The sequence below is a fragment of the Antennarius striatus genome, chromosome 17 (genome assembly GCF_040054535.1).
Source record: "Antennarius striatus isolate MH-2024 chromosome 17, ASM4005453v1, whole genome shotgun sequence".
Taxonomy (NCBI): domain Eukaryota; kingdom Metazoa; phylum Chordata; class Actinopteri; order Lophiiformes; family Antennariidae; genus Antennarius; species Antennarius striatus.
In genome coordinates, this window is record NC_090792.1 from 165,942 (window position 1) to 190,681 (window position 24,740).

The 24,740-nt window shown below is 42.6% G+C and overlaps 1 protein-coding gene across 4 annotated transcripts in view; it reads right to left on the reverse strand.

Annotated features, from left to right (window-relative positions):
- The window catches only part of daam2 (dishevelled associated activator of morphogenesis 2), a 101,982-nt gene that overhangs the window by 52,372 nt on the left and 24,870 nt on the right, over positions 1-24,740 (reverse strand). For all 4 annotated transcript variants that reach the window (XR_011038634.1, XM_068339671.1, XM_068339674.1 and 1 more), the window contains exons 2-4: positions 17,315-17,592; positions 5,715-5,804; positions 1,153-1,227 (exon numbers count right to left, since the gene is read on the reverse strand). Coding sequence is in view for 3 of the 4 variants with exons in the window: in XM_068339671.1 (XP_068195772.1) it covers positions 1,153-1,227; positions 5,715-5,804; positions 17,315-17,482 (333 nt within the window). In the remaining variant the exon portion in view is untranslated. The remainder of the gene's footprint in view (positions 1-1,152; positions 1,228-5,714; positions 5,805-17,314; positions 17,593-24,740) is intronic.

The window sequence follows — 24,740 nt, forward strand, 5'->3', positions numbered from 1 at the left end:
TATATATACATATATATATATACATACATATATATACATATATATACATATATATATATATATACATACATATATATATACATATATATACACATATATATATACATATATATGTGTATATACATATGTATATATACATATAGATATATATATATATATATATATATATATATTACATTAATATATACATATTACATTAATATATACATGTATATATTAATGTGATGAACTAATTGTTTTATGTGATAAGCTGTAATGCAGAGGTTCAGGAATGATTTAACTTATTACTTTCTAATTTATCTGTGCTCCATTCTGTCCTATTGATAACCACATGTTCCCTCTGGGATCAATGAAGTTTCTCGTTATGTTCTTTTAGAGCATGTCAGTAGGATTCTTTACCATTTTAGTTTTCAGACATAGTTTCTCATCTCTTTAGTGAAGCCAGTGAACAAAAACATAGAAAAAAAAGATGATCTTAACATGAGTGTTTGGTACAGGCTTATCTGTAAGACAAACAAACAACATGGCAAAAAACATGTTTAATTCCATGTTGAAGTGTTTGGGCTCCATGCTCATTATGGTCTGGACAAAGCATGCCTGTTAGTTCAGGATTCCGGTCTCTACATTTCATGCTGACATGTCATCCTTCTAAAAATGTCACGTTTAATGATTTCCAAACATTTGGAGCCAACTTGTCTTCAACATAAGGACTTAAGGTCAAAGGTCACTGTCCAAATGTAGTTCAAATAACACAGCGTGTGTAACAGCAAAAATGTTCCGTTTTTCTTGGAACATTTACAAACCAGAAATATATAAATATAGACTGTAATAGTGCTTTGTTCGTTCACTTTCACCAAACTGCTGAGAGCCTAAACTGCCCATTTGTCATCTCTGTGTGTGTGTGTGTGTGTGTGTGTGTGTGTGTGTGTGTGTGTGTGTGTGTGTGTGTGTGTGTGTAAGCTGGGGTCATGCTGAAAGAATGTGGTCATGTGAATACAAGCAGCCGTCAGCAGGGAGGCGATAAACCAACAGACAGAACAACAGCAGTGACCGGGGGGGGGGGGCAGGATGGGAACGACACCATCAGAAACTAAAGCTGGCGGTGACACGCCTCCATCCAGGTGACAGGTGTGTTCCGTGTGCTGGACTCACGGCGGCCATGGAGTTGATGCGGTCGATGTAGTAGTCGGGCCAGCTGGTGGCCAGCTTGTTGGGGTCCTCCTGCTCCTGTGTGGAAACAGAGACGGGGTCACTCCATCATTTCAACAGAACAACTCTACTGGTTTACAGACAAACCAGTACAGTCCAGTGAACCCAGTGTCACTGCCTTTTTCCATTATCCTCACACTCCAAAATGATCAGGGTCAAACACTGTGGAGTGAATCCCGACGCCCCCCGCCCCCCGCGTGTCGCCTCACCATGAGGAGGAACTGCTACTAACATAATTTACTGGTTTTACTGGTTGGGTCATCAGCACCATTATGTCAAACTGGCCGTGGTGCTGGTTTGACGCAGCAACAGATCCTGTTCTGTCAGACAACAGAGTTCATGCTACAGCAACGTGACGTGACCCTTGACCTCTAGACCGTTCATCTCGTGTATGTTTGCGGCTAGCAGTGACTTCTTCCTCGTCACACTCCCATGATGCCATTCTCACCCAGTGGCTGCGGGACAGCAGAGCCATGGATGCTGGTGTTTCCTGGGATGATGGAGTTGTGGAGCTGAATGATTGATTTCCTTGGATCTTTGTGACGCCCTGAGTAAGACTTTGACTACTAAACATTTATTTTGTGTCCCCCATGTTGCCTCAGTTTAACATTAAATCTTGCTTTAAGATTTGACATAACTTAGTATTAAATACACAAACGTCATCAAGTTTTGATATAACCACCTTGAATTTGATTCCTGGACCCTTCCTGGAAAGTTTGGGGATCAAAAGTTTATACCAACATCAACTAACAATCTCTCAACATTTAATTCCATGCGGTGTTAAGATAAATAGTCCAAAGTTGTTAAATCAATCCACTGGACTCATTCAAGGGGATTCTTCAGTTCTGAGTTCTTCAGGGAACCTCCTTACAGTCCAGAAGGTTGGTCTAAACATCTTTGAACAACCATGGATGAGAACCTACAGACACCTTGATAAAGAAGTGTCATTTCTATCTTCTCTACAACATTCAGTCGGTACAAAGTGCTGCTGCTAGTAGAAAAGACACAGAACAGTTCAGAGCAAGAAAAGAGTTTATAATAATTTTCAAATCATTCTGTGTGAGATCAGTTTGTCTGGACCAATCAGAGGAAGCGTGAAGTTGTGAGAATAGAGACCATGTTTCTCCTTCACATGTGGACGTGTTTAACCAGCCTGAGACACTGGAGGGGCGTCGCTGTTCTTGTTACCGTGTGAACATCAATTAATAAGTTTAAAAAACTTAAATTCATTTACAATCTCACACATCAATGAAGTCAGTAAAGAAGCAGCTGAACCCTCTGACCAATCAGACGGACTGATCCACTCCATCAGGGCTGGGTGGATGGGTCATCATCATCATATCACTAATCACATAGATGATTATTGATTTATCCCTAATCATCTATGTGATTGGGTTAAATCACTAAGTGATAAATCAGGAGGAACCTTTACGTGTCGTTTGAATGGGACTCAGCCTGACCTGATGAGCAAATGTTAAAGGATATTAATGGTCCTTCCACATGACGCTGCCCCCCTCCCCCCCTTCATGTGTTCAGCCCTGACTACATACATGTATTCATCCATCACACAATAATCACAAAACAGACACACAACAGGACACTTTCTCCTTTTAAACAAAACCTCTGCACACAAACACACCTACTGGAAGCACCAGATCAATAACACTGATCAACACACATAGATAACATACAGAAACCATAGATAACATACTGTCACTAGAAGATTTGGGATTACATCACATAGATTACATCACATAACAGACATCCTCTGCTTGTCATTGTAATATTTACTCATTTGTGGAACGAGGCGACTGTCTGACATTCCACAGAGCCAATCACAAGGAAATATTAATCTATTGATCCGAGCGATGGAGTCTCACTCAGACAGGCGGGGGACGGACAGGATATGGAATTCTGGAAATGATGTAGCACTTGCTGCCTGCCGTAGAGAAACAACATCTAACTTTATTTAGTAGCTGCAGGGCAGAAACATTTGTCTGGGGTCCCTTTAGAATCAGTGATAATTATCCATCTATGGGGTAAGACGCCTGGTGGGGTCATGTGGGGGCACACATTACGAGTATTCTGCTCAGAGCATCAGGAGTTTGTCATTGCATGATTTTTATACATAAATGATATGAAAATAATCCTCTATGTTTTTGGACATTACTGATCGTAAACACACACAGACCGTGTCTACACTCAGTCCTGACTGCTGCCTGAAGAAGAAACTAAAACACAAGTCCAGTAAACCACTGGTTTTAGTCCAGTAAACCACTGGTTTTAGTCCAGTAAACCACTGGTTTTAGTCAAATAAACCACTGGTTTTAGTCCAGTAAACCACTGGTTTTAGTCAAATAAACCACTGGTTTTAGTCCAGTAAACCACTGGTTTTAGTCCAGTAAACCACTGGTTTTAGTCCAGTAAACCACTGGTTTTAGTCCAGTAAACCACTGGTTTTAGTCCAGTAAACCACTGGTTTTAGTCCAGTAAACCACTGGTTTTAGTCAAATAAACCACTGGTTTTAGTCCAGTAAACCACTGGTTTTAGTCCAGTAAACCACTGGTTTTAGTCAAATAAACCACTGGTTTTAGTCCAGTAAACCACTGGTTTTAGTCCAGTAAACCACTGGTTTTAGTCCAGTAAACCACTGGTTTTAGTCCAGTAAACCACTGGTTTTAGTCAAATAAACCACTGGTTTTAGTCAAATAAACCACTGGTTTTAGTCCAGTAAACCACTGGTTTTAGTCCAGTAAACCACTGGTTTTAGTCCAGTAAACCACTGGACAACCAGTGGTTTACTGGACACACGTGAACATTGAATGTGTAATTCTTGTGTCATCAGTCTGTCCCACAGCTTCATTTGTCATTAGAAACACGGAGGAGAACGAAGGGTTAAACCGTCACGGGTCTGGGGGTCCGGGGGTCCGGGGGTGTTCTGTCCAGTTTGTTTTGCAGGTGAATAAAGTTAGTTTGTCCTTTCAGTGTGTCATCAGCCGCCGTCTCCACGTGTTACTGGGACACAACAACTGGTTTGTGTGGAGACACAAGGACACCAGTGTCTGCTGGCCGGACCAGTGGAGGGAAGTTCTGCTGTCCTACAGACTTCAGGTTATTTCTTGCCAGTAATTTCCCTCCTCTCCCCCATGAATGAGGGGCTTGTTTGAGTTCTCCTCCAGCTTTCCGCTCTGCTATTACCCTGGTGTTTCTGCCCTGTTACCCCGGTGTTACCCTGGTTCTGCCCTCCCTTTCTTGGCCCGGACATAGAACTTATTCTCACCTTTTCTCACAAAGGAAATAATTTGTGACTTGGACTAGTGAAGGAGGAGCGACACCCCGATATGTCCCCCCCCTGAACCCGGCTCAGGCCCAGGAACCCTCTGGTTCCATTAACACCCCCCCCCCCCCCCCCCGGTGCTGCCAGCGTTCAGATTCTACGACCTTCTGCTGCAGAAAAGATCCTCATGAACATCTGTGGCCTCAGAGCGACAATCAATAACTGATATTTAGTGGACTTATTGTGGATTCACCTGTCAGAACTCATGTTCAGCCAAAGATTCCATCGTTTGTGACGCTGTGTAGGGAACACACACACACACACACACACACACACACACACACACACACACAATACACACACACACACACACACCATACAGACACACACACACACACACAATACACACACACACACACACCATACACACACACACACACACACACACACTCAGACACACACACAATACACACACACACACACACACCATACACACATACACACACACAGACACACATACACACACACACAACCTGTACAGAACACACACACACACACACACACACACACACACACCCTTCAACAGATTTAGGACTCCTCTGTGTGTGTGTGTGTGTGTGTGTGTGTGTGTGTGTGTGTGTGTGTGTGTGTGTGTGTGTGTGTGTTCTGTACAGGTTGTGTGTGTGTGTGTGTGTGTGTGTGTGTGTGTGTGTGTGTGTGTTCTGTACAGGGTGTGTGTGTGTTCTCTACAGGTTGTGTGTGTGTTCTGTACAGGGTTTGTCTGTGTGTGTGTGTGTTCTGTACAGGGTGTGTGTGTGTGTGTGTGTTCTGTACAGGGTGTGTGTGTGTGTGTGTTCTGTACAGGGTGTGTGTGTGTGTGTGTTCTGTACAGGGTGTGTGTGTGTGTGTGTTCTGTACAGGTTGTGTGTGTGTGTTCTGTACAGGGTGTGTGTGTGTGTGTGTTCTGTACAGGTTGTGTGTGTGTGTGTGTTCTGTACAGGGTGTGTGTGTGTGTGTGTTCTGTACAGGGTGTGTGTGTGTGTGTGTGTTCCGTACAGGTTGTGTGTGTGTAAACCTTCTCCACTGTGGACATGTGTTCTAATCTGTCCCCATCAATCAAACTTGACCGCTGCCAGTTAAGCTGTAATCTGTGCTTCCTGCAGCCCGTCACCTGGGGAGGGGTCAAAGGTTAAGCTGAGGTTCACCAGTGAGGCGGGACCAGCTCACCTTCTTCTTGCTGCAGTAGATCTGCCATTTCTTCTCATCGGGCAGAGCGAACATGGCCCCCCTGTTCTTGTCTGTGAGGTCCAGTTCATCCTGAAACCAGAGAAACCAGTTGAACCATGACATCATTGATGACATCATTGATTACATAATTGATGACATCACAGATGGTTTTAGGGCCTGTCAGCAATTAAAACATGAAAAAAATAAATTATAAATATCATTTACCCCCCCTCCCCAGGGACACCATTCCAGTATGTGCTTTTTTCCTATCCCTACATTGACACAAGGGGGGGGGGGTCACACGGTGACATCAGACCGCCCAGTCGTCCCACTGGGAACCAGTCTGTTCATGGTCACCAGTTTGGGACGAGGAGCTCCTGAAGCCTCTGAAACCAGGATGAGACCAAAAACCAGAGGCAAATAACCAGGGGGGGGTAAAATCAGGCAGAAGAAGGAGAGGCAGAAGATGGAGGGGCAGAAGAAGGAGAGGCAGATTTGATTTTTTTGATTTTTGCAAAAACACTTTAATCACATTCAAACATTTTACAATTTTCTATTAAATGAAACTTCAAAAACACTAAACACCAAGAAACAAAAGGAAACACAATTTAAAAATTAGTGCATTATAACAGGAAGTTTGCAAAAGTGAGGTGGTCATCAACCGAAGTGCACAGGACATTTTTGTAACACCAGATAAAAATGTGGAACGTTTCACAAATTTGCGACAGACAGACAAGAAAGAGACTTATTTTTTTCTTTTAAAAACCATTTATTATCAACAACAGAGGAATGTCTAACACACAATAAAAATAGTAAATCGGATTACATGGCTTTGGTGGGCATCTGATCACAACAGAGACAACATACAAGGCAGCACTTACGTACTACCTCATCATGTAGTATCAGTAACACCAACATATAACATAATATAACATATCTGTAATAATAACATATCTGTAAACAAGTAGTAACACATTTCTACAATACTAACAAAACTTCAAAATCTCCAAATATAATAGGGATTGTGTTTGAAAGAGATTTATTTTTTATTTTTGCAAAAACACTTTAATCACATTCAAACATTTTGCAATTTTATTAGCAGAAGATGGAGGGGCAGAAGATGGAGGGGCAGAAGATGGAGGGGCAGAAGATGGAGGGGCAGAAGATGGAGGGGCAGAAGATGGAGGGGCAGAAGATGGAGGGGCAGAAGATGGAGGGGCAAAAGATGGAAGGGCAAAAGATGGAGGGGCAGAAGATGGAGGGGCAGAAGATGGAGGGGCAGAAGATGGAGGGGCAGAAGATGGAGGGGCAGAAGATGGAGGGGCGCATCGATGAATGAATGAGGGGGGTGTCCTTAGAGTTTTGGACACCCCAGAACTAACAGGATGAGATTCTTTAGCACACAGACTCAAACTAATCTCATTATAATGGTTTTGCTAACATGACGTCAACCAGAAGAGCCGGACCTCCTGGGCCCCCCAGGGTGAAGATGGCTACTGGTGCCAGAGGTTGGGCCCCTTAAACCTGGCCAATAGGAGCACAGGGTTTGTTTTCATCCATTCAGCTGGCGGTGGCCCCCCATTCCATGAACGATGACATCATCTCACCCGGTCCTTTCAGTGTCGGCCAGCAGCTTCATTTAGACAAGAAAGGAGAAGTCTGGGGGGTGAACTTCAAGGGGGGGTTGTTCAGATCCACAATGGAGCAGCTTCATTCAGACGACCTGACGATCCTCTTGTCTACAGGAGAGCTCTCAGCTGGACGATGGTGCACCGACTCACGTCTGAGGCAGGAGGCCAGCTCCACTGCTATTGGTCACCGGGGGGGGGCTCTGCTGTAAAGCTGCAGCTGATTGGAGGAGCTGAAGCTGAGACCTAGAGGGACGACGGTGTGATCTGAATCAGATGAGGATGAGCCTGGAGCTGATCTCCATCCAGCTCCTCCCCAGACATCTAAAGGTTCATATGGAGAGGGGTCATGGGGGGGCACAGTTTAGAAATTAAATCAGGATTTAGGCGTCTGATAATGTGGTTTATAAGGTGAGACTAAGGAACAGACTGCAGAAGGGAGTAAAGTATAACAATAAGTAGAAATGTTTGCATCTGTGGCAGAACTAACAGAGGATGATGGGGATGAAGGCTTCAGGCTGGGGAGGAAGAGGACTCCTCATCTTCTTCCACGTTCATGCTGTCAAACTTCGCTCCAATGACACGTCAACATGAATGAAGACCTGACAAACACTGCATCCTTCGCCCACCCCCCCAGAACAAAACCCAACCACTCTCCAGTTGCTGTGTGAAACTTTCTTATTGCACCGCCATCGTCCTCCACCAGTGGGAATTAACATAAACCAAAGCCAATATTGTTACACCTGCTGCTCAAGAGGTGGAAAAATAAATATCCAAGTCCTGTGAACCCCGTCTTTCATATTTCATCCAGAACTGCCTATTGAATAATTTTGCAAATTAAAAAGGGCACCTTGGCTGAGATTTCCTGTTAATTCCACTGCAGACCAGCTGACCTGTTATTCAACTTCCTGTCTCTGCAGACTGGTGGGGTTCTTGTGCTGGGTCAGATCATAAAGTGGAAAGATGTGTCTCCTAAAACTACCTCTGTCAAACAGAGACAATAAAATAGAACTCATCAAATCCTTCTACTGAAGTGAATCCATCATCACTTTGCCAGTGAGTGTGAACCCACTGTTTCACCACCATACCCACTTACATTTCCTTCCTGCCCTTTTAAAAGTGGTCCCTCAAAAGAAAGATGATAGAAGTATTGCTGGTGAGAAATAATATCCATGTGTGTTATCTTTGTCACTGTGGACTGATGAATCCCATGATTTGGAATAAAAACTAAAAAATAGTATTCATCGCTGCCTCCCCAACGTTTTGCTGTAAAGGAAATATTCACCTGAACAACTAGAATTGTTTTCTTTTCTTACAACACTAAATGTTCCGTCTTTAAAGCTACAGTCCAAACATAAAATCGGTGGATCGAATCCCCCTCCCGCCATGATGTCACCAGGAGTGTGAGCTGACGGTGGGAGGTGTCAGCTCACCTCCCAGCCACTGCCGAGGCGCCCTTGAGCAAGGCGCCGTCCCCCCCACAAGCTGCTCAATTTGGGGTGCGTTCGGAAGGCGCTGCCCGACACTCTGCCTCCCGATGTGTGTAGTTTGTTGTGTGTATTACCATATTGGCCCGAATGTAAGACGGTGTTTTTTGCATTGAAATAAGACTGAAAAAGTGGGGGTCGTCTTACATTCGGGGTCTAGACATTACACCCATTCACAACGCTAGATGGCGCCAGATATATTTAAAGCGAATGCTGGACTTCCCTCCCCAGGCCAAAGCGAACCCCTGTGACGAAGAAAGAAAATTAAAAAAAGCGGTAAGAAAATAAGAGAAGAGATAACAGAAAATGGAGAAAAGTGGGTCGGTTCTCGGATGGTAGCAAGGTTGGTGCTACTCACCATTCATTTACAAACGTGATTGCACTTTAGTTTACATTTTAAATGTTCAGATATTAAAATGTGATGTGAGTTTTTGCATGATTTGAATGAGGCTAAATAACATTCTTTTTCTCTTGAATGTTGTTACAACCATTTGTTTCAGATGTACTGTAATTATTTCTGTATAAAAATTCAATTTGGTGTTCAAAAAGTATTTTTTTAAATTTGAGTCTTGAAAAAGGGGGTCGTCTTATAATCAGGGTCATCTTGTGTTTGGGCCAGTACGGTAACTACATGCTTACAGGCCCCCTTGTGTGCCTGTATACTGTTAAAACTAACACAGATTGTATATACTACCTGAGTGACAATGTAATTTCCCCTTGTGGGATTAATAAAGTGTACTTCTTCTTCTTCTAAAATGTTCATAATTCTCTCAATGAATTATGAAAAATAAGAAGAATATCCAGAAAAGAGTCCCATATCTGCTGTTTCAGAACATTTGGGCATCACCAAATATAAAATAAAGTAAATGATCATTATTAGTGGATTAACTGAGGTAAAATGTTGAAATACTCATACTTGAAGAGTATAACCTGGTCTTAAAATATAATTTTCGAGTCATTTGTTCAGGATTAAATCTTAAGTCTAACCTTTATTACATTTTTTTTTTATGTAGAGTAGCTCTGAAACAATTTACCAAATAATTTGAATACCTGATGACTAAAATTAAAAAAAAAATAGATCCTCGAGGCACTGAGTTCCATCTGGACCACAATGCATTGCTGTGTGTCACACAGTGGTCATTGTTGTGTTTTCTGCTGCTGTTGTAAAGCAGACAAAGTGCAGCCCAGAAGCTGCGAGCGCTGAAGGACGAGTAACGGGAAACCCAAAGCGTGGGAGAACTACAACCTGAAATAAAAATACACTTTAGTGAATATTATATATATATTTGAAGTGGCTTACCACAATAGCACATTGCCAATTCATCCGGCTGACAGAGCCAACAGAACAAGGTGATATTAGTCGTTTGTTGGTTTAGGAACTCTTAAAATCAACAGAATAGGATTTTTTGGGGAGAATATTGTGAGCAGCCAGCATGGCGAGGAAAAGCATAGACACAACTCCTTTATGGTTAGAAGTAAAACCATGAAACTAGAAAACATTTTTGAGAACAGAAAAATCAAATAGCTTTGGAGTGTTCGATAAGGGGCTGGAATTGGATGAATATGCATTGAATAGACCAATGAGAATCCTCGCAGCGTTTCACAGCAAGCACACCAAAAGGAGTTAGAAAGGAAAGCAGAAGTTGTCTAGAACTTGCTGCAAAAAGAGGAAGTTGTGGAATTAGAAGTGCCAATTATGAACCATAAATAGTGTCAATATGAAAATAACTTTTTGCAAGAAAACATTTCTTCAACTGAAGGGAGATTTAGTCTTCTCAGAAGCTATAATGAAAATAAGAAAAACAACTGAATACATTTTCAGAACAACACAAAATAACTTAAATATGTTGTCTTATTTTAGGTCTATGTATTTCTTATCAATTTCACTCTAAATCATTTATAAATAAAGATCTACCAGCTTTGGTTCAAACCCCCATCATTGGTTCAACAATAATTGTTCAGCTGAGAAATTATTTCCCCCTCGCCATCGCTGGTATTATCCTACAGATGCTGTGGGGGCAGCAAGACCCCATCAGGAGACCCGACCACATGGACTGAGAAGAAGAAGAGGGTGTTGAGTGAGAGGAAGAGGATGGAGATCAGATGATGAAGCATTTACTGTTCTGTTCAAGGAGCCATGACCCCTGTGACCACATATCATCTCGCTTCAGGTCCTCGAGTGCAATTCCAGTCCAACTCCTGAATTTTACTTAATATTTTATTCCTTAGGGTTTAGATTGAGGTAAAGTATCAACATGATACTTTATCTCAATGAAATTTACATAAATTATTGTCAATAGAACACCAAAAGGCAATTATATTGGTATGTAAATAATAATTGATTACCCAAAGGAAGAGTTCAAAAATGGTATAAACAGCATTTACTTGATCCGTGAAGTGGTATTACACCCACTGGTTGGGAGGGTCTCTCTGACATGATCACTGCGTACATACATGATGGGTGTCCTGCAGCTGGCTGCAGGTCAAACTGGACAGCAGAGGAAACACAGGCAAAATAGCAGGAAGTCATATGAAGCCTCCAAAGGACCTACAGGAAGCTGTAGCTGCCATTATTGACCCGATTGAGATTCAGTGTTTTGTCTGTACATGGATGTGAGCAGGCGTGACGTCAGGCTGAGCCTCACGACGAGGTCTGGCAGTTAGCACAGGGCAAAGAAAAAGTCTCTAAAAAGTAAAGTCAAACCAACACTTGTCCACTTGTAGAACAGAAGTAACAGGACAGACAGGAAATGAACAGTCAGCGAAGGCAATAGAAAGAAGGACGGCTGGTCACAGCGCCGTGGATCAAAGCCACTCCCACAGGCTCAGAGGTGGAGACACTGCCATCCCATCCTGTAATGCAACTCATTTTGATTCACGTCCGGCTCAAAACTCACACTGGGGGGTATTCAGGAGAGGATTTATGTTTCACAGAGACTAGCTTCCCTAGAGGACTAAGTAGAGGTTTCAGGAGAAAAAAAGCCAACTTGTGATTGCAGTTTTGTGTACAAAATATAACTGCAACCACAAGGAGCGATGGGGAGTCCTATGGAGACTATTAGCTCAATGGCTACCACTGAAAAATATAGATAAACAAGCTCCTAATCATGGAATTTATCGTTAACACGACTGATCCAGTTACGGAACAGAAGATGTAGAATTAGAGGAAGATGATGCATTAAAGTATGTGTCAGCGGTCACCCTCGAGCAAACGGGGGTCACTCTGAGACAACCATCTTGTGATTGGGTCAAGACAAGAAAGAAAACACCAATAAATGTCTGGAGCCTTGGAGAAAGTTCACCAAAGCTACGAACAACTGGCAGCCAATGAGTTAAAGGTTTTACCCCTGACACCGGACAGCTGATGGACGGCCCAGAACAGTGGGATTATAACTGCCCCAAATGAGTGTCTTATGTTTAGAGAGACAGGCAAACAAAGCAGAAAAAAGGGGGGACACTAATCTGATGTTCTGTAACTTCCAGATGTTGGCCAGGTCACTAGTGGACCTCATTTAGTTGCACCAATTTGGCAGCGTATACTGTAAATGATATCCTCTGTGATCTTACCACAATTCATTGCAGATGGATGAAAGATGGGGAATCCCTTTTTAATAAGAACAGAACTAGTCTGACTTTAAGGGGGGGGGGGGGGGGGGGACATTCATTTGCAGCTTGTATGAAAATGAAATACTGCCTTACAGATGTTCACACAGACTTGGCCCCTGGTAGTCTTGGTGCGGTCCAACTAAAAGCACGATCCAACGTCAGCGACTGGATTTGATTCCACAGCAGATTGTCTACGATGACCGCCTCACTGCATATTGTGTCTCCTTCCATGTTTACATCTCTGTTTGGAAACCGTTCACACTTCAGTGCTTCACTGTAAGGTGGGTTTCAAATGTGCCGACACACTGTGACCATATGTTGAACATTTCCAAAGCAAATGTCCTGTACTCACTGCTGTCCCCCCAGAAAACCTTACATTTTGGTTTGAGAATGAAAAATAAATTTGCTTTCCCAAAACACCAGAAAAATGACTGAAAAGGGTCCTTGTCAATGAAGTAAATGTAATTGTTACTACAATTTCAATAAAATGCTAAAATTTAACTGTCTACATACACACAAATAAAACAGTCCTTGATCTTAATGGATTGCCAATTTTTACACATGGACAATTTAAGGACTTTGAACAACAGCGAGAAGTAAGGGTTTAAAATGTATCCAGAACCAAAACCAGAAGGCCCATTTGCTGACAAGACATTGTAAAGCTGCCAGCAAATATGAAGTAAAATGAATGCAATCCAAAACTCCTGCAATATGGTCTTTGCTCATTCTCTCCAAGTCAGTGGTCCTCACTTCCAGGTTCATTTACATGGTTGTTCCTGGAACACGAGGCTTTAATGCCAGTTTTTCGTAACCGTAACCTGGATATGTTCTTGTACATTCACAATGAATGGAATTGTCTGCACATCGAGAATGGATCACATTCTTGTTCTTCAGCACTGGTTTGTAACTTTCAACAATATATTTCTTTTTGCACCCAATTTGTTCTGTAACTGTGAAAGCATTATGAAGAAGCATAGAAGTCACTAGAGGTTAGATTTATGCAGATTCTCATTCATTTACACCATAGCAGTTGTAAAAGGCTGTTGCATTTATTTCAACCTGTTTGCATGAAGGACAAATTAATTTTATATTAGGTTATGAATCTGAGAACTCCATTGTTTGACTATAATAGGCTTGAATATATTTCATGGGAACTACTTACTTCATCACCAGTGTAACAGGTCTCTTTCTTCTGCCCCAACCGTCATCTAAAGCAGCTCATCTTCAGTTTATTCCATTTACAACCGAAAGCAACAAGTAATGCTCAACAGACAAGATATTACAGCAAAGAATGGCCAACAAGTTTTCATCAACACTCCTGTCAGCTCCTTTCTTTTGCTAGAAGTGTGAGACCCAGTAGCTGTACCCTCCATTATGGACCTGAGGACACATGGAGGTGGTGTTCTCTGTTTGGCCCAGATCTGTCGCTCCACTCCGAAGGCTCCACTAAGTCTCACTCTCCTCCTCAGGAAAGTCTTTTTTAACAATAATTCCTGTCTACTGTTTCCATGGGAACACACCATGTTATGTTATTCTGTATTTTTCTTCATTTCCTCCTCTGGAGAACAGCTACTACCTCTCCTGCATCAGCTTTACAAGAACTGTGTCCAGACTGAGCGGCTGCTTGAGGTCTGATTCTACAAATTTTTGGATAAGTGTTCAAATATGTCAGCATGTCAGCTCAGGATCAGGAAAACAGATGTGAAGGACAATAACTTTGCCAGATGACTGCAGACTGTGTGCATTTCCATGCATTACATCTAGGCAGATAGTACCCAGACTGTCATGAGATGATTGACCGTCGAGCTGGGTCATCATTTTTTCAGCATTAAAGAACAAGAGAAATGTGATTATGTAGAAACAACTTTTGGCAGAATTCAGTTGTTTGTTTTCTTAAATTTTGAGTAAATATCAGAAGCTTTCGTCTCCAAATTATCAGGCTAACAGTGACTTGAAGTATGTGCTTCCACCTGTATACGAAGCCTGAACAGCAGGTTATTGTTTGAATGAAAACTACTTCAGCTCTGGACTGGACAGCACCAAATGGCCTTCTGATCAATTAAAGCTGAGCAGCTCACTAACTATTTAATAGCTGAAGTGGTGTTGGTAGTACACATTTCTAGAGTGAATGCTAGTTTTTGGCTAAAACTAAGCTCCCAGAAAAAATCTTTTCCTTTTTTTGGAGTTCAATAAGAAGACAACTTAAGCAGGAAGGGATGCTTCCATATGATTCAGTAGAATTCTTCTCTGACAGGAAGCTGCTTTACACAAGATCTGCTGAGCATCATCAACATACGTATATGGATTCTTAACATTATTCTTTTGGGGTCATGAATAACAAGGGGGCCTGAATCTAATCTTAACAAAGCCACAATATATAAAATTTATTTAAAAACATTTCATGCAATTTTTGTGCCTAATTTCTTTTTCCTCGTTGGGAAAACAAATTATTTACATGGCGTTACTGTTACATGCAACCAACACGATGGGTTCCAAGAGGCTGTTCGTAAGCTGAATAGTTCATAAATCGTTATTTACGCTATCTATCATCAGTGCCATCTATAATTGCTATTTGAGGTCATTTAAATTCCATTACTACTCTAAATACTAAAGTACTATTGCCAAAGACTGACCAGAAATAATAGCAGGACATAAAAACACATAATGACATAAAATAGAGTAGTAGTGTATGGTAACTTTTACATCTCTATCTCTGCTGAGTGTATTTCCTCCTGGGGGGGTAGAGGCTAAGCCCAGCTTGAACCAATTGAGGTGTTCCACCACACTGACCTGAATGACACGCTGATGAACTTCCTGGTCATCAAGAGTCTGACACAACACTTTATATTTGATTACTCTGGTTTATTTATTTACTCTGAGAAATTTCTCAGATAACAAAGAACAAAACATTCAGAATTCAGCGTTCAGCATTCGCCTCATCGAATGCTTCCAGGGAGAAACCAGAGAGCTGCTAGCGTCATATAAGGTGGAGTACCAAACTGCTCAGTGACCCCCCCACCAGAGCAGGAGCTGAAACATTAAGTAGGAGCTGAGAGTTCAGTTTCACGCTTTAAACCTTTGAACAGCTGTGACTGCCTGAATGAACTCATAGACATTAATCCTGATTTATTAATCCTGATTTAATAATCCTGATTTATTAATTCTGATTTATTAATCTTGACACATCATTCCAATAAAAAAGAAAAAATCAGCAGTTTGTTTTATTCATTTTTATCTTGTATATTGTGCTCACCAGTTAATGTTGCTGAACTGAATTTAAATTTGATATTATTGATTTTATTTTTCAATATCAAATATAAGTGTCCACAATGTTTATAGTGTAAACAAGGTTGTTGTTTTTTTTATTTCAGGTAAATTGATGAGCTTAATCAATTTACCTGATTAAGTTCATCAATTTACTTTTCTGCTCTCAATTAAAAAAATATTGAGAGTTAATAGAAAGTTAATTGAGAGTTAATGTTAATAAAATTATTCTTTGTTATAAGTTGAACTATATATATATATATTTTTAAATGTTAATAAGGATCCAATGTTATGCAGAGGTGTACGTAACAATTTCATAGACAACTGATATCATTTATAGTCGTGGCGGAGAGTAGGGGTGCACAATTTTTTTCTTCTTTCTTGGGGGGGGCAAAACAGAAAATAACTGAGAAGCACTGGGTTAGTCTGGGATCTGCTGAGTCATGTTAACATCACGTGGACTCTGCATCCATGAGGTGTTCGTGTTAATGTTACGCTGCTCAGGAAGGGGCACTACAGTCATTAATGTCTGGTGATTATAAAGAATCAAATGAACACAAGAGCAAATCAAACAGGAATGAAACTGTCCCTTCATGGGAAGACTGACGTCTGGACAGAAGATAATCATTTTAATTCTGACCTGACTCATACATTTGGAAGATTAATACATCCTGCAAGCAGTGAAGTTAAACAATTCCATGTTTGAACTTGCAGAAAATAATTAAATTTGAATTTGAATTAAGTTCTGTGATGGAGACAAACAAACCAGGACAGAAACCGAGCAAAAAGGGGGCTGAAACAGAACAGCCCTGTTGGTCCAGCAGAGCCAGAGGTGGGTTGTTTGGCAGCTCAAACCCCAGGAGACTCCAACCTGACATCTGCGTCCTGATCCCTCACCAAATACCTCACCTGATCCCTCACCTGTCCTAAACCGCCATACTAAGTCTGGTACCAATACAGTCCAGCAACCCCCCCCCCCCCCAACAGGTGGGATCTGTACATGTGAAGCAAAGAAGGGCAGAGTGTCGTGGGAAAGATGAGTCTCTGAATTTAAGGAGGATCAGTTTGTGGTAAAATTGGGATATGGTCCATCCAACCACCAGGACGTCCAATGTCTGTCCCCAACTCTGTTGGGTCGGGGTAACAAACAAAACAAAGTGAGGAAGGGAAAATGTGGGCCTGAATCAACATTAGGAAAAAGGGTTTCAAGGCATTAAACACAATGTACTGCAGTATTCCTCTGAGCCAACTGTGTTCTGCAAGTGTTTTCACTTTGAGCATGTCTTAAGTCTGGATATTCTTCCATAGCAGCTTCAACCACTGCACAGAGTTGAATTACTTTGAAAAGAACCCTATAAATGATTCACTGGATGGAAAACTGGTGGAAGTGGAGCTTAAACAGAGTGTTTCCTATACGTTTTCCAAACTGCTGGTTCTACTGATGTAATGAGGCTCTTGAACAACACAGCAAGAGTAAGATGGCAGCCAGTGAACCAAAGGAGTGTGTGAGACCACAGAATGTGGACCCGACTGGTCCATCCAATGTGGACATGTTTGCTGACCAGACACTTTCCAGATGTCATAATTCTAGATCATGGGACTCTTTAGAACTTACCACCAGTTCAGAGAAACGTGCGTGTAGCTCCTCGGCCGGCGGCATGGGGGCGCTGAACTCCAGCAGCTGGAGGGGGACACTGTCCTTCAGGTTGATCTCTGGGGGCTCACTGCTGCCGAAGCAGCACAAAAAGCCCAGGCCGGGCCGCGTTCTCTTCCTGGGGGGCATGGTGGCTGTGGTGACACAGGGGGCAGTGATGCGCTGGACCAGGAGGTCGGGCCAGGGGCAGGGAGGGGGGAGTGGAACGGAAGATGAAACTGCTATCTGGGGGGCATGATCTGAAAAAGAAAGAGGAAAAGGTTACAGAAACACTGACAATTCAGGCTGGTCGAATTGTCCGGGCGTCCCTCGTGTCCAGCAGACATGTTCTAGTGACACTCAGTCCACGTGTCCAGCAGACGTGTTCTAGTGACACTCAGTCCACGTGTCCAGCAGACGTGTTCTAGTGACATTCAGTCCACGTGTCCAGCAGACGTGTTCTAGTGACACTTAGTGCATCTAGACTTGATTTGTCCTCATGGCTGTTTGTTGGTGTCTCTGTCCTCTGACACGCTAAGAACTGGATTCTACTGTAGAGACACAATCAATGAGGCTTCCATCAACGTATTTCAACACGTGCCAGGACATAATACCAGTCTCCATTATGGATTACTAATTCCCTGGAAGGACTGTGATGGCAAACAACGGTTTTGGGATTAGCAGAGCAGCAGACTGCAGGAGAGACCTGAAAGTAAATCTTTGCGTGTTATTTAAAGAATCAAAAACTCAGTCCGGGGCTTTTTCCAGTCGTGGACTCCGTTGGGTTAATGTCATTATGAAACAATATTCTTGTCGATGCTACCATGAAAACAAAGAAGAAAACCAAAGTGGAGCACTCAATGCAATAGATTCTGATTCCAGCACTAGACTTAGTTAAAAAATATGTGAAGATACTTGAGCAGCATCGGACACAGCAGCTAAATAAAGGAAGATAACCAACTAAATAGTAAGATGATCCAACAAGCACTGACATTGCAAACTGATTAGGAGATAATCAGAAACATAATAAAACACACGCCTGGATCAAAGGGCAGAGAAGCAGCTGGTCAGCTTCCTGGACTGGTCTGGACACTGGTTCTCTTGTCCGTGAGGCACCATTGGGCTGGTGCAGTGTGTCTGCATGTGTGTGCAGACTAGCACTGCCCAGCAGTACCATCGCTTCTGCAATGAAGTGAAATTTGTTTGTGTGTGTGTGTGTGTGTGTGTGTGTTTAATTCAAGTACTGAATGATACCCACTGCAGGAGCACAAAGAACTGAATAGACTGAGACACCCAGGAGGATTTCCTCTATGCTATGAAAGGGATACGGGTGGTCTACATGAACAATGCACTCTACACCATATTACGTCCTATCAACCACATACTTACTGACACAATGCAAACTCACACCCACAGCCGCTCACACGGGTGCCACAAGTCTTTCAAGTGGAACAGTTGTGAATGAACGACGCCGTAATGCAAATGAACAAAAATATCCAGCTCAAATGTTCGTCCATGAAATCCATTTTAGTGCCATTTATATGAAATAAAATGGAAGTCATGAAGCTGCCGATTAAATTTACTTTGTTGTCTGTGTAAAGAGAAACCACCTCTATTCTTCCCCTAGCTGTAAGTCTGGACCAACATTGTGTACACAAGTAAACAAGTATTTATTGCTGGCCAACGTTTTGCTGTTTAATATGGCAGTGAAATTTTATGACCCGGGTTTCTACATAGATCCAGAATCTGCAGCCGACTGCCCACCGTCACTCCCTCACATTTGTTCAGCCTCGGCGTTCTCACTGCAGTCTAAAAATAGCCGACGGTGAATTCTTGATGAATGTGTTCGGCCCTCGACAGGGAAAAGAAAGAAGTGGAGAAAACACCACATTTCATTTTGCCCTTCTGTCGTTGACTCATTTCTCTTCTTCAGTCTCCTCCGGCGCAGAGAAGCTGATCTGTGAGCTACAAATAACAGGAGGGAAAGTTTTCCTGACTTGTTGAACATTCCTGTGTAACCGTCACAAGTCTGAAATCATTCCGTGTCTACAACTTTATAGACATTTCTCCAGTTTCCTCATGCCAGCTTTAGCTCACTGAGGTCTTCTACGTGTGTGTGTGTGTGTGTGTGTGTGTGTGTGTGTGTGTGTGTGTGTGTGTGTGTGTGTGTGTGAAGTACAGTTGATACCGGGTGTGTGATGGTCGTCAAGGGGACGGTCCCTGAATGCCCCATGAGGTATCAGGGCAGTCGACCTGTTTCTGAGATGTGAGGAAAAAAGCCCCCTGATCCCTTCTGTCCCCTCATACAGACTGAATGGACACTGAAGCCCTTCATGGTCACTACAATTGTTCTTCCTGATCATCTCAACATTATCACGAAGGTAAGGATGCAGTGGTGTCATGTCTCTGTGAGCGATGAGGCAGTTATTAAGTCTAATGGAAGAGAGGCCAGACTTCTAGGGCTCCAAATCCATTCAGCAAAAACTACAATCAGTGTGTGTGTGTGTGTGTGTGTGTGTGTCTATTTCAATCACTGTCCCACAGAGTCCCACGTGCCACCAGCCTTCACTCAACACCAGCTCTGCTAGCCGTCTTCCAGCCCATGCCCAGGGAAAGTAGGCCAAGGAATACACACACACACAGTTTACACTGTACGTACACACAGGGCAAGGAAGGGTGAATACTAAGAGGGACCTGTGTAACTTCATTGTTCTTTGGTGTCTCCTGGGATACACAAGCCAAACTGCACATGTCCACGACTGCGTCCTTCATCTCCCACCCTGATGTTCCATCACACTGAATGGATTAGCATTCCTCCATCAAACCCTGTGATAGTAGCATCAATCATTTTGATTGGCCCTCCTCCATACTGTCTCTAAGCCCATGTCTACTCCAAAGTACATGATTTGCTTGCTTGATGGACTGCTGCGTATTATCAAAAGGTGTGTGACAAGATTTACATCATATGTTATCTATGAAATGGATACAAAGCAAGAGTCATGGTTTGATGAAGAGAGCAAACGACTGAGTAAAAATAAAAAGCACATCAAAAATTAGTGAAACAAGAACCAATGCAGTCAGACTTCAACATCCCACAACACCCCCAAATTGAAAATTTTACCCTGACCTACCTACATAGGTCAAAGATCAAAGCTCTAACCTACTGTCATTGATCAAAGCACTAGCTTTGATCTATGGTCTTACTCACACTGGCCTTCTCCCTCGTCTTTCTATCTTATCCGGTTCCTTGAGTGTACAAGAGTTAAAATTTGACCTTGACCTAGTGTTCTCAAGGTCACCATCTCATCCCCTCTCCTGCCTGAGTCATGTGCTTTTTGTTTCATCTTTCTATCTGAACGGTTGTGAAGATATTTGGTGGACTAACGGACGAACACACCAACACTGACAGTTACAACACATCACCGCTCTGAAGCGAGGTAGAATAAAATAAAACAAAGACAGGTGTAGTAAGTCAAGCTTTGTGCCATACTCAAAAAAAAAATGTTAATTTCACATTTTTTATTGAATACAATGTTAAGAGATCTGCAATAACACACTTTTGGCATAACTTAACTTCAGTAACAATGTTTAACAACAGCTTCCATGACATCTAATTTCCAGGATGTTTTGATGAAGACAAATTGTTAATACATTCCTACAGGAAAAAAACAGCATCTGTAAGATGTCAGAAAATTAAGTGTAGTAAACAGTTTGTCTCTAAATTTGATTCATAAAATTATTTCCGTCCATAAAAAATGACATCCTCAATCACAAATGTCATTGAAGTTTCATTTCAACTTATGGATGTTAAAAACTTCTTAAGAAAAAAATAAATCACACAAATCATGCCTGGCTCCAAAATCCAGTTCAGGTGAGAAACATCTCTTCTCCCAAACATAAAATCTGTTGTTCGTTTGGAGTTCTACTTTAACATTAGCATACGTCTTGAATGAGCAGATCCCAAACCTCAGTCGGATGGAGAACGGACACACCTGAGATCCAATGTGTGATCCAGGTCAGGGATGGTCCAAGCAGCATGAAGCTACATTCCTGTAGCAACGTGACCTCCAGCAGGTCCTGAGCTGTGAAAAAGAATCGCCTATACCACCCATGTCCCAGGAAAAGCAATGGATCACACATAGGCTGATTTCCACTGGGGGGACGGTAATGTTGATTACCTGTTAAGTCTCTTACCTTCGAAGGTCAGCATTACATATTTGTGAACACACTTTCAAGTGCTTTCACCAGTGAAGTCCTAACCACGTCTTGTGACGCCCATAAGTATCATTCAACATTTAGAGTTGTGGAGTCACAGGAAACTCAACAGACAGTCCAGCAAATTCTAAGTCACCTGTGGCTTATTGAAAAGTCTGCAATAAATCACACCACATCACCTTCTCTTGGGTCTCGTACTGGTTTGTCAGAGTATCACTGCCCCGCCTGGTCTGAAGCAAAGTCGATCCGATGTTTACTCACATTTACTCCAGCTTTGACTATACAGACGACACGGGGCGTGTCTGAACAATCTTTTTTTACTTCCGTGGTTTGGGTGGGATTATCAGTCTTCACCATCAACTCCTTCCAAGGTTGTTACAGGTTTGACTCCATTAATGGTTATGAATCAGTCAAATGAACTCTGACAGTATCATTTTAAGGTATTTGACAGAACAAACAAGTCGGCTTACAAATGAAATACCAACAAAACAACAAATATTAAATATTTTCCAAAGGTTGCCAGGATTGCGTCAAGTTTACTAAACAACTATAGTTGCAGCTCAGCCAGTTTTTCTTTGTGAAGGAGTCATGAACGCCGTCCTCTCTGTGGAATCATCAACCAATCACGTGTCGCTCCACAGGACGGCTTTATGCGAAAAACTATACTGGCAGGTCCGCCTCTTAAACTGTCTCAGCAAGAGCAACGCAAATATAAAATCTTGGCATTGAATCTGAAAAACAAATTCTAATTTTTTATATCACTGTAAACTTAAACCTTCACCAAGAAACAAATCATGACTATAAGACGTGTTTCAGCTCTACGTGTTTTTATTGTTATGTCCATGATCCGTGTTCTCACTGACGCCAATGTCAAAGCTCCAAACTTGTGACAACACACACACACACACACACACACACACACACACACACACCTACAGAAGATTCCAACATTAGCATGTCTTTAGGCTAAATGTGCATTCTGACCCCTGAAGCACCAGAGGGGGGGGGGGGCAGAAATGAGTGTGGGAGGGAGTGGGAAAAAGGAAAGATAGCTACTACTGTCAGTTCAGCTTCATCACCTCAACCGAGCGCAATGAAGTAGGTCAGTGGAGGAGGAGGAGGAAGATGAGGAGGAGGAAGATGAGGAAGATGAAGATGAGGAGGAAGAGGAAGAGGAAGACGAGGAGGAGGAGGAAGAGGAGGAGGAGGAAGATGAGGAGGAGGAAGATGAGGTAGATGAAGACGAGGAGGAAGAGGAAGACGAGAAGGAAGAGGAAGACGAGAAGGAAGAGGAAGATGAGGAGGAGGAAGATGAGGAGGAAGAGGAAGAGGAAGACGAGGAGGAGGAGGAAGAGGAGGAGGATGAAGACGAGGAGGAAGAGGAAGACGAGAAGGAAGAGGAAGACGAGAAGGAAGAGGAAGATGAGAAGGAAGAGGAAGATGAGGAGGAGGAAGATGAGGAAGAGGAAGATGAGGAGGAGGAAGAGGAAGATGAGGAGGAGGAAGAGGAAGATGAAGAGGAGGAAGAGGAAGATGAAGAGGAGGAAGAGGAAGATGAAGAGGAGGAAGAGGAAGATGAAGAGGAGGAAGAGGAAGATGAGGAGGAGGAGGAGGAAGAGGAAGATGAGAAGGATTTGATTTTTTGGATTTTTAAAAATTACATTTATTCATAAAAGCCAAATTACAAGAAAATTACGTTGACACAAAATCCAAAAGAGATTCACACAAAAAGGAATTCCCACCAAAAACGTTCCTGACTGAAGAAACCGTCACACGTGTTCGTCACGGGTCTCCATGTCGGCAACAACTGACAAATAACCAGAGCTGACAGCGGAGGAACCGCCATTACATCACAAGCCCTTTACATGTGATGCATTCCTGCCATTGTTGTGAGCGCACACAGGGCCCCGGGGCCCTCTGGGGGTCTGTACCACACAGCTCTGGGGGGGGGGGGCTGGATTTGGGTTGAATTTTGCTGGGTAGCCCTTTCTGATGGTCCAACATGCTGCTAGATTTACAGTCCTTGTTTTCTCCAGAATATTATGAGCCATGTTGACTGGCGTAACAAATTGAACTGAGAAAAATATATCCATTTATGGATATGTGCCTGTTTTAGCCAAAACACAGGAACACAAATCCAACTTAAGGTTTATAATTTATGTCCCATGACTGAATAGAATAAGTTAGTGAAAGAGGACATGAAGGTAGTTGGTGTGAGAGAAGAGGATGCAGAAGACAGGGTTAGATGGAGGACACTGATTGGCTGTGGAGACCCTGAAGGGAGAAGTCAAAGTCAGCTTTATTGTCTAGTGTACCACATATACAAAGCATACAGCACAGATGAGATTACAGTCCTCTCTGACCAACAGTACATAGACAGTACAACACAGGCAGTACAACAGGCAGTACAACACAGACAGTACAACAGGCAGTACAACACAGACAATACAACCGGCAGGACAACACAGGCAGTACAACACAGACAGTACAACAGGCAGTACAACACAGACAGTACAACAGGCACAACAACAGGCAGTACAACAGGCAGTACAACACAGGCAGTACAACCAGCAGGACAACACAGGCAGTACAACAGGCAGTACAACACAGACAGTACAACAGGCAGTACAACACAGACAGTACAACAGGCAGGACAACACAGGCAGTACAACACAGACAGTACAACAGGCAGTACAACACAGGTAGTACAACCGGCAGGACAACACAGGCAGTACAACAGGCAGTACAACACAGGCAGTACAACACAGGCAGTACAACACAGGCAATACAACAGGCAGGACAACACAGACAGTACAACAGGCAGTACAACAGGCAATACAACACAGACAGTGCAACAGGCAGGACAACACAGGCAGTACAACAGGCAGTACAACACAGGCAGTACAACAGGCAGTACAACACAGGCAGCACAACAGGCAGGACAACACAGACAGTACAACAGAGAGTACAGCACAAAGTATTTGACGAAACACAAGGGATTGTTAACATCTCTATACAATAAAGCCCAAAGGGAAAGAAGAAGAGACTGTCTAGAATAAGTTACTGAACACAAATTCAGGGCCATGACACACACACTCCATTATTAAGGAATTAGTAAGGAAATATAAAAGCTCTTTTGCCTTGTTGCATCTTCCAGGAAAGACTCCAGAATCAAAAGATAAGAAAACAACTC